At 50.4% G+C, this 10,670-nt stretch overlaps 1 protein-coding gene across 1 annotated transcript in view; it reads left to right on the forward strand.

The window, feature by feature from the left end:
- The window catches only part of ETS1 (ETS proto-oncogene 1, transcription factor), a 46,635-nt gene extending 38,198 nt beyond the window's left edge, over positions 1 to 8,437 (forward strand). Inside the window, exons 7-8 of the mRNA XM_088177781.1 lie at positions 2,685 to 2,803; positions 3,734 to 8,437. Of these exons, the coding sequence (XP_088033907.1) occupies positions 2,685 to 2,803; positions 3,734 to 3,949 (335 nt within the window). The 3' untranslated portion in view covers positions 3,950 to 8,437. The remainder of the gene's footprint in view (positions 1 to 2,684; positions 2,804 to 3,733) is intronic.
- The last annotated feature ends 2,233 nt before the right edge of the window (positions 8,438 to 10,670 follow it).

Below are 10,670 nucleotides of genomic sequence, written 5' to 3' on the forward strand. Positions count from 1 at the left end.
GGGATGGAAAATGGAGCTGCTCCCAGCTCCTGTGGATGAGGAGGTTTGGGGTGCAGGGACAAGCCTGGGAGCTTCCTGCTCACCCTGTGACATTGAGGGGAGTGGCACTGCTGCATGAGCCACCTTGAAATCCTATGGGAAGATATTCTCTACTCCTTGCTGGCTGCAGAGTGGCTCCTTTGTGAAGACCCCCCTCCCAGCACTAATTACAGCTGCAGAGGATGATGCCCCGACTTCCAGCACTGCTCCCTGCTCTGTTCTCCTCCCTGCCAGTGCTGATTTGGGGCACAGGCCTGGGCATGTGCTGGGGTTTGGCTCCTGCCACCTCGCTGCCATCTCAGGTGCCACATCTGCCAGGCTCGGCTGCCTCCCCCTCGGGCAGGGAGGGGGTGTTTACAGAGCTGGGACATGCCTGGAGCCCTGCATAAACACATTCCTCACATAATTGCCTGTCCAGAGAGAGGAATTTGGGGTTTTATGCTTGTCCTGCAGGCAGCTTGGAATAGACCTTGGGAATCCCTGTTCCAAGGATGACAGCAGCTCCTTGGAAATCCCAAAATACCCAGCAGAGTGGCTCTGGGGGCACTGGCAGGAGCTCTACCTTGCTTGCTGGAGAGAGGACAAGAATTCCTGGGTTCCCCAACACCTCTCCCTGCCAGCTGGCAACCGAACAGGAATGGCACTGGCCATTGGCTCAGGGTTAGTGAGCCTGGAACCTCCAAAGATCTTGCAGGGCCAGGATGGCCCAGGGTTGTTTTGAGGGTTCCTCCCCCAAGAACCCAGCACCCAGGTGATGAATTTCCATCCCTCCTATTTTGGGGAAGGAATCAACTAAAAATCCTTATTCTTCAGTTGGGCAGGAGAGAAATCAATGGGAGGGGATGGACCTGGCCTTGGACTCCTTGGGCTATGTCTCTGTTAACTTGGTTTGGGTGTTGGATGCTCCCTGGCTGTGTGGGGGGAGTTGGTGTAAGGTCAGATGGGCCAAGAGAACACATCCCCTTGGGAATTCACCTGTGGAAAACCTCAGGCAGCCACTACACCTTTTCCCCAGTGTTTCCTCTGCATGTAGATCTCACTGCTATAAATAGACCCGAGCCTGGAGATGCGGTGGCACTTCAGGCCAGGCTTTTTGCTCTTCCTTTTCAGCAAGAGGCAAAGGCGTCATCTGAATTTCCTGCCTCATTTTGGCGTGGATAACCCGGCTCCATCCCCACTGCAGAGTGCAGTTGTGGAGTCAACATCTTGGCAGGCTCCAGAGGAGCGACGGGCTGGAGCCTTTCCCTGCCGAGTCCTTTCCCATTTCCAGCAGAAGGAGCCAGGAGCTCCCTGCCTTGCCCTGCCTGTGGCTGTGATAACCCCCAGGCCTGGCGCCGACAAACGCCTGGAGAGCTTCCACAGGGATAACAGGAGGGAATTTGGGAAGGGCTGGATGGGACACGGTGATTCCTGGAGCCAACTCTCTCATTTCCTCATCCCCAGCAGCTTTTGAGTAATTTTGAACTTTGTGGAGAAGGGGAGCAGCCCTCCCTTCCCTCCCATGGATTATCCCATGGCCACAGCTCGGGCAGCATCCATTGTTATTCCTGGAAACAGGCTGGGCTCCATCCCTTTTTCTGAGCCCATAACTCATATTTTCCCTGCTTGAAGATTTGCTCAGTGCTGTCAGCACTGGGATTACCCCAGCTAATCCAGACTGTGCAATTCCCTGTGGGATAAATCATTTCCTCTCTCCTCTGGCTGTCTCATTATAATTATTGTCATTATTGGTGATCTATTTCAAGCTGGGTTTAAACCATGGCAGGGTCTCTCCCAAAACGCCTTGCCTACAGCTAAGTGCAATATTTGGAAGTTGCTCATCAAAGAGATTTTAGCTCCAGGGCTTCTCCTCTACCTTGGATTGGGACACAAGCCCAAGGAAGAGAAAAGTATTTCAAAACTTCTCCATGACTCCAGCCAAACTCCAGTGGGTGCACTGGGACAAAGTGTTGATGGCCAAAGTGAGTGATGGGAGGGGAGATGGAGACCAGGAGTGGAAGGAGAGGTGGAATGCCCATGGCATAGGATGCTCCACTTGCCCCCAGCTGGGTGAGGGGAGCAGCAGCCGCCGGGAGGCTCCTCATGGATCTGCTGAGGCTGTGCCAAGGTGGCAATGAGGACATGCTGGGCCGGGGAGCTCTGAGTGCCCCCGCCCTCCCCACGAGCCAGCAGAGCCCATTCCTGCAGCAACACGCCCTGGAACGAGGCCAAGGAATTCTCGTTCTCGGGTCCCCCTTATCTCGATCAGCAGCACGGAGCAAAGAGTCAAGGTCGGGAAGTGGAGTCTGCCCGAGTTCAGCCATGGCCGGCGGCTCTTTGGCACGGAGGGGTTGGTGCTGCTCCGGTGCCAAGGCAGTGACTCCTCCTGTTTGTGTGCCAGAAAAATAATCCTATTTATGTAACTCAACGTGAAGCATTCCAGGGCATGAATATTCAGTTCTTCCTGCAGATAGGAAGCTCTGTTACCTGTAGTGTTTAACTCCCAGCTGAGCTCCTGCCCTGTGGCTGCTGGTGGCTCTTTTTGACAGGAGAAGGCTTTATTTTATTCAGTGAGCACGTTTTGAGTGGGAATTTTTCCCCCTCTGTGATAGAATGAGCTGTGCTTTTCCTGGCATTGATATCCTGTGTTTCCTTTGTCTTCCTAGGCAGTGGACCCATCCAACTGTGGCAATTCCTGCTGGAACTGCTCACTGACAAGTCCTGTCAATCCTTCATCAGCTGGACGGGCGATGGCTGGGAATTCAAACTTTCAGACCCAGACGAGGTAAAGTGCCCTGGAACTAAGTGCACAACCCAAATTCCTCAGAAATATTGCTGTGGATAAGCCTCTCCTCCTCCCTTTTGGCAGCCACTTTTTTCTGGTGTTGGATATGTTGAGGGAAGCCAAGGAAAAAAAAAAAATCAAACTGAAAGTCTGTTGAAAATTGGGATGCAGTCACCCTTTGGAAGCAGGGGTTTGTGCCCAAAGCTGGTGGGAAGTAGCTGGCACATCTTAGGGAGAGGAGCAGTGGCAAAGCTCTTCAGATAGGCTGGGTACACTTGAGGGGCATCTGTCCCCTGCTTTGGGGAACAGATGGGATCTTTGTCCCCTTCCCTGACTGGGAGGTAGAGTTTGGTCTCTTCTGCCAAGGACCAGTGACAGAACAAGAGGAAGCAGCCTTCAGTTGCACTAAGGGAGGTCCAGGTTGGATATTAGGGAACATTTCTTCATGGAAAGGGCTGTCCAGCCCTGGCACAGCTTTCCATGAAGTCCCCTCTCTGGAGGGATTTACAAACTGTGTGGATGTGGCACTTGGGGACATGGATCAGTGCTGGGGAACTGTTGGACTCCATGGTCTTAGAGGGCTTTTCCAGCCTAAATAATTCCATGAGTGGCTGGAGCCTGCTAAAGTGCAAACGTGACTGGCACTGGGCCATTGCATGTTGGTGTCATCTGGTTTAGGATTGGCTGAAGGTGGAGGAGGTGGGAAGGGAAGGGAAGGGAAGGGAAAAGGAAAAGAGGAAGGACTTGTGATATGAGGATATATCTGAGGTAGCACACGGAATTATCCAGGTAAATCCTCAAGGAATGCTCTGCCGTGTTCTGCAGAGGTTTTCCCAAGCATCAGTTCTTAACGATGAGGAAAATCCTCATGGACACGGATGTCCCAGCCGAGCCGGGCTGACTTCCCCTCCCTGTCCCCGCTCCCTGCAGGTGGCGCGGCGATGGGGCAAGAGGAAAAACAAGCCCAAGATGAACTACGAGAAGCTGAGCCGGGGGCTGCGCTATTACTACGACAAGAACATCATCCACAAGACGGCCGGCAAGCGCTACGTGTACCGCTTCGTGTGCGACCTGCAGAGCCTGCTGGGCTACAGCCCCGAGGAGCTGCACGCCATGCTCGACGTCAAACCCGACGCCGACGAGTGACAGGGACACGGGGACACCGCCGTCCTCGCCGTGGACTTGTTGGGTGGTTTCTTTTTTCGTATCGATTTTCGCTGTTCTGCTCGTGGTTTTTGTTTTTGTTTTTTTTTTGTTTTTTTGGTTTTTTTTCCAAGGGCCACTCAAGGCTTTGAGGATGTTGAGGGAGAGGGGGGGAGGAAGAGGAGAAGCTTTTGGGAAGGATGGGCTTTTTGTTGATTTCCTGAAAGCTCCAAGACAGGCTTTTCTGGGGGAAAATTCTGAGTTTTAAGAAAGGCAGGAAAATGTAGCTCACTTTAAAAAAAGCCAACAACCCCCTCCCCACGCTTGGCTGTTTAGAAAAAAACGCGATGGAATGGATCCCTTTGGTTGCTCACACACAAACTGACAGGTCAGGAATGACGATATTCCAGAGGATTTGAGGAATTTAAACTTTCTTCTTTTGGAAAACCAAAATGGGTGAATATTCTTGCTTTGGGGAGGGGCAATATAGGAAAAAATTAAGAACTGTTGTTCTTATTCCATCACCTTTCTGTCCATTGTCTTCTTTTTTACAAGAGATAGAATTTTTCCTAGGAGGGATCAAGACTTTTTTTATTTTTTTTTTTAAAGTTTTATTTTATTAAATTTTGTGCCAGTATTTGTCTTTTTTTTTTTTTCTTTTTCTAAATAGTCTTAAGCTCTAAGATGGTCTCAGTATTGCAATATTGTGTGTGTTTGTTTCTGTTCTGCCAGCAGAGACTTTTATCCCAGGGAGGAAAAAGAGAAAAAGAGGAATTAGTTTATGTAGACCCCACTGGAGAATTGGAATGCTGGGTCAGGGTTGGGAAGGAAAATGAACCCCAAAGTGGCTCCTGTTGATGCTGGCTGGGGGTGCCACTCCTGTTTCCAGCCCCACATGCTGTGCTGATAATGCTGGTTGAAATCCCTGGTTTTGGGTTTTTTTTTTATGTCTGGCTGCACAAATCCTCTCAAAATTTCCATGAAAAATGTCTTTTTTGCATTTTCCAAATCACTTCTTTTGCTCAAGGAACACTTTGGTGCTTACAGAAAAAAAAAGGTTTTTGGGAGGGGGAAAGGAGAGAAATTCCCGTGTTTTCAATGTGGTAAATGGAAAATATGCAAGTCAATTGAGGGGAAAAATCAGGAAAACGTTCAAAACCCAAAGGGAAATGTTTTTTCCTTCCTGTTTCAAGCAGCTCTGTCTTTATGGCCATGTGTGGGCACAGCAGAAAGGAAATTGTCCCTGCAAACGGGCTCATGGCTCTTGGGCTGCTGCTCCTGTCAGGGTGTGAGTGGCACTGCGGTGTCACAGGGGTGGCTGTGGGATCAGTCCCAGGGCAGCTGCTCCCTCTGCCCTCCAGACCCTTCCTGCAGCTGGTTTTCTCTGCAGGGCTCACTCCTGCTGCTCCCCGGGGTGCTCTGGGCAGGCTGAGACAAGGTCCCACTGCTCTTGGGTGAGCTGAGGGGAGCTGGAGGGTCAGAGGTTGTTTCCAGATCCCAATACAATCCCAAAGGCAGATCCTGCTGAAAGGGAATCTTTCACCCCCTGGGTGTTTGCATTTAAAGGCAGCATTTTGTACTTTACCAAAATTCTCTGTGAGTGCTTTGTCTGTGTGTCTTTGGGGCACAGAGTTCACTCCAGAGGCACTGTGGGGTCAGAGCCTTTCCAGAGGTGCTGTGGACTGATTCCTGCCTGATCCCAAAGGATTGGGTAGCAGGACAGGAATCTGGGTCAAATATCCAGAACATGCAGGCACAAACCTGCAGGGGCAGAGCTGGAGGGGAGCCCAATCCCAAGGTGTTGCCCAGAGGTGCTGGGCTCTCCTTTCCCTCTGGAGCTGGGGGGACCCAGCACCTCTGTATCCTAAAACTGCTCATTTTAGGGGAAGCCAGCTCCAGAATTGCTGTGTCCTTCTCAGAGGTGGTGTTGGAAGGGAAATGGGAAGGCCAGGAGGGAGCTCCTGCCAGGGGGTGGAAGCAGAGGGGGGTCCAGGAAGGGAGGTTGTTACACTCAGGTGCTGTGGGTTGTCTGAAGGAAAGGATGGGATGGATGGAAAGGAGGGAGGAGGGGATGGAAGGAAGGGGAAGGGAACCCCAAAGGAGGAAAGGGACGCTCCCACTGAGAAGTGGAACTTGGGCTCATCTCCTCAGGCAGGCAGGGAGGAGGAGGAGGAGGATGGAGGCAGCCTGGCCAAGCTGGAGGGAGGAAAGGAAAATTGGGATATCACAGGTGAGACCCCCACAGGTGAGGCTCTGGGACAGATGCAGAGCCAAGGCTGGGCAGCTGAACAGGGAGCCAGGAGCTGTGTGAGGGCACAGAGTGCACAGGGAGGAGCTGCTCAAGAGCATCCCAACAGGAAGGGTTGCATTCCCAGAAATCAGAGGGGCTTTTTTAGGATGTTCAGGGTCGCTGCAAAGTGCCCTGAGCTTGCCCATCATGGGTCCCTTAAATCTCCCTTCCACCCTTAGAAAGGGACTCCCAGACATCCCTGGCAAAGGGCTGTGTCCCAGGACATCCCCCCTGCTTTGCTCAGATGCTCCAGCTGAAAAAGAAAAAGAATGAGATGAAATTTCCTTACAATAGGAGGAATTGCAGGTTTGGCTGCACCCCCATCTCCCTGGCAGGCTAAATCCCTCATCCACTGTGCTCGTTCCAGGATTTTCTGGTTTCAGCCTGTGTGTTCCCAGTGATTTTAGGGACATGGATAAAGGTTAGGAAGGGTGAGCCATGAGAAGCAGCTCTGGATTTTTGGAAGAAGCCTCTGGCTGGAGTTTCTCCATCATTTCTCCCAGCCCTTTGCCCTCCCAGCTCCCAGCCTGTGGACACTCCCAGACACATCAGCTCCATCATTTCCTATTTTCCTTTGCTTTTATTCCCGTTCTAGAGGCCATCCCAGAGGTGGGTGCTGTTTATACACTGGAAATGTGCAGAATTCTCCTTGTTTCTTTTGCTTTGGTTCCTTTTTCCTTCTGCTTTTCACTGCTGGCCTTTGGTGAGGGCTGTGCTGAGCCAGGTGAGCTCAACCCAAACCCTCTGAGCTCCTTCAAGTCCACAAAAATTTGTTTAATCCCCACCTGCTGGCCCAGAAGGATGGATTTGAGAGGGATGATGGAGATTTGCCAGGGCTGGGACTCCCTCCTGTGCTGTTTCCTCCACACAGGAGTGAATTTCCCCTCGCAGATCCTGTTGGAATTGGGGTCATCTTGTCTTGGTTTGGGATGTCTCAGGTGCTTTGGGTGAGTTTTTGGGGTATTTTCTGTGTCCTGCTTGTTTTCTGCTGTTTCCATGTGGGTTGCTGTGCCCTTGGCCTCTCTGGCAGAGCCTGAGCCCTGCTTGCAAACAGCTTTGAGGACCTTGACAGTTGATATTTGAGAACTGAAAAATAAAGGGGAAAAATCCAATAATGATAAAAAAACACCCCAATAATGATGAAAAACCACCCCAATAATGACAAAAACCACAAGCACTTTCCTGCTCTCCAGCTCCATATGTGGGATCACCAGAATCCTGGGACAGAGGGTGTGTCCAAGTGGAGATCCACGTTATTCCCACACTCCATCCCAATGCAGATGTGATCATTCATGGGGAGAAATAACCAAACAGGAAAAAAAAAAAAAGAATAATGTAAAATTTCATCTTCTCCTGTCTTCCCAAACCAACACCTCCTCCAAAAAAGTCTCAGAAAACATCAGTAAATCCAGGTTCTGCAGAAAACATTGCCATCTTCTGAGTTCTGATTTTTTGGAGGGGTTTTCTCTGAGGTTTTAGGATTTAGTTGCTGGTTCCTTGTGGACATTGGAAAACTGGGATGCCTTGGTCTGCTCTGCTCCCTGCTAGGGTCTGTGTAACACCCAGGAGCTCTTGTCTACATTCCAAAGAGGTTTAAATAAAGGATAAATCTATGTATACATATATGTTATAATGGAATATCTCCAGGAATTAACTGCCTCAGTAAAAAAAAAAAAAAAAAAAAAACAAAACAAACAAAAAAAAAACGAACAAAAAAAGGAAGACGTTTCTGTTTTATTTTGGTTTTACACTTTTTTTTAAGCTGATAAACTTAGAAGAAGTAAAAAAAAAGAGATTGTTATATTGTGCTGTTCGACTATTTTCCAACGTGTATTTTCATATAATTTATATTTTTTAAAAATGGGAAAAAAAGTTTAAAAGTGAGATAAAAAAAAAACCAACAAAAAAAACCAAGGAAAAAGCAGGTGCTTTTTTTAAAAAAAAACTGAGCTGAGGTAGCTTAGAGATGTAGCGATGTGTGTGTGTGTCTGTGTGTTGTGTCTGGTTCCGTTTGGTTTTTTTAAAGGATCAAAAAAAAAATAAAATCCCTCCTCCACTGAATTCCTAGACAAGGAGGGGATTGGTTTTGTTTTAATTGCTGATGCTGGCACATCATTTTGCTGGAGAGTTTTTTATATACTGTAGCCTTATTTCATATCGTATTTTAAACCATGTGAAATTAAAAGAAGAGTAATTCCTAAGCCTTGGTGTCTGTGTTATTATTCCTTGCCTTTCCTCTTTAGTTTTGGGACAGAAAGTAGGAAAATAATGCAAAACCATAGAAATCCCAGGAATATCTCTATTTTCCCATCATTGAAATTGGGGTAAGATGGGAAAGAAGGGCCCAGATGATGGTGGGGTGATGATCATGGTGAGGTGATGCTCATGGGGTGATGCTCATTTAGGGTGATGCTCATGGGGTGATGCTCATTTGGGGTGATGCTCCCCCAGCTCCCTCTCACTTTGGGATCGTGGATCCACATTCCAGGCTTTCCAAACCCTCTTTCATCCCAAGTCCTCACTGGGAGCATGGATATGTGTGGTTCACCTCCCCAAATGGACTTTGAGAGTGGCATTTTCCTCAGCAGGATCTCAGGGAATGGCTGTGGCCAGCTCTCCATATCCCGTGCCACCCGCGGGAAGATGTGCTGGGAATTCCCTTTCCTCCTGGAGACCTCGGGCTGTCCCCACGGGGAGGAGAAATGCACCTCAGCACTCTCCAAATCCTTCACCATTTTGCTTCAGATCCTGGAAAAAAACACGTCTGAATCCACCATGGAATATCCTGGATTGGAAGGACTCCCAAAGATTCCAGCTCCTAAGCCTGCACAGGATCTGGGATGTTTTTTCCAGGGAATTTTTTGCTGGCTCTGATGTTTCCTTGTCCTCATCAAGCCAGGAGGAAAAGTGTGCTGTGCCCAAATTGCGTGGGGCTCGATTGGAGCCTCTGGAAGTGGTGATTAATGAATGCAGCATCTGGGAGACGTTCATGGAGCAGGAGCTGATGCTGATCCATAGGAGCCTGCGTGATGGGAAGTTCCCAAGGGACACCAGTGACGCTGGATCGACTGAGTCAGCACAAAACAATGGGATCAGACCCATGGGCAGGAATGTGACGCTCGGATTTGTTGGATACCAGGAAGAGTGGACGAGTCGCGGGGGGATGCAAAGGGCGGATCCAGGATAAGGAATTGTCCCCATTTCTAACAACTTGTAGCCATGAGGGAACAGCATCCCGGGATGCTGAAGGATGAGGATGGAGAATCCTGGTGGTCCTCACGGCAGCCGGGGCGTGGTCCCGGCTCATGGCTGCATTCCCGAGGCTCGGGAGATCCTTGCCCTGGGAGGGGACGGATCCAAAGCGGGGACAGCGCCCAGCCCGCTCCATCCATCCTTCCCTGGAGCCGCGGAGCTCCGAGCGGAGCGGGGCTCGCCTTTCCCCTGGATCCTGGCGCGGCTTTTTCATCGCAACGGGAGCAACCGGGGCTCGTGCTCGGCTGTCCCGGGAAAATAAACATCCAGCGGCTCCTTTCGACTCCTTTCCGCTCCTTTCCGCTCCTTTCCGCTCCTTTCCCAGCGCCCTTCCAAGGGCAGCCGCTGCGGAGACTCTGGCTGGGGGGGAGCAGCCCAACCCCAAAGTGTTTGGGGGATTTTCACTCCTTGCAGAACCCCGCAAGTCCCGGCAGCCCGAATTCCCCAGGGATTGCAGCTCTGCGGGAAGCGATGCCCATTAACGGCCCCGCGTTAATTATTTACCCCATTGACCGCCCTGCTCCCCCAGAGGAAGCAAGGAGGGGAGGGGGACACACGGAGCAAATGTGCCCCCCTCCCTGTCCCCACCCCTCCTCTTCACGAGGGTCTCCGTGCCAACACCATGAGATTTGGGATGGGGAAGTGGAATTTGGGGAGTATTTCCCATCACAGCCACAGTTCTGCTCCCCCCATATCCATCCCCTTTGCAGCGTCCTGCAACCAAGCTGTTAATAAAAAACCATGGGAATTTGGAGTCGTAGAATAGAATTATTCAGGTTGGAATTCAGGCTGCTCCAAGACCATCGAGTCCAAGCGTTTTGTAAAATCATGGAATAAATGAGCTTTATGATAGAATTGAGCTGAGAGGAAGGGGTTTGCTGGGATTGATGCCCTCCGCAGCAAGAAAATCCTGCCTGTGTGTGGAATGGCACCTGGAGGAGAGTTTTCTCCGTGTGGCGGCCCCAGGTGCTGCTCAGGTGTGGGATTGAACAGAGCCAGAGCAGGCAGAAGGGTTTTCCCAGACTCCAGCTTGTGATTATCCAGGGATGCACAGATCCGTGGAGCAGGAGGCGGCGGATCCTGGAGGGGATTCCTGTGCTCAAAAACTGCTGGAAACTCCGTGAGCTCCTGCTCCAAGTAGAGACCAGCCAGGAAAAGGGACATTTTCAGGTCTGTGTCTTG

This window comes from Sturnus vulgaris, chromosome 23 (genome assembly GCF_052056855.1).
Source record: "Sturnus vulgaris isolate bStuVul1 chromosome 23, bStuVul1.hap1, whole genome shotgun sequence".
Taxonomy (NCBI): domain Eukaryota; kingdom Metazoa; phylum Chordata; class Aves; order Passeriformes; family Sturnidae; genus Sturnus; species Sturnus vulgaris.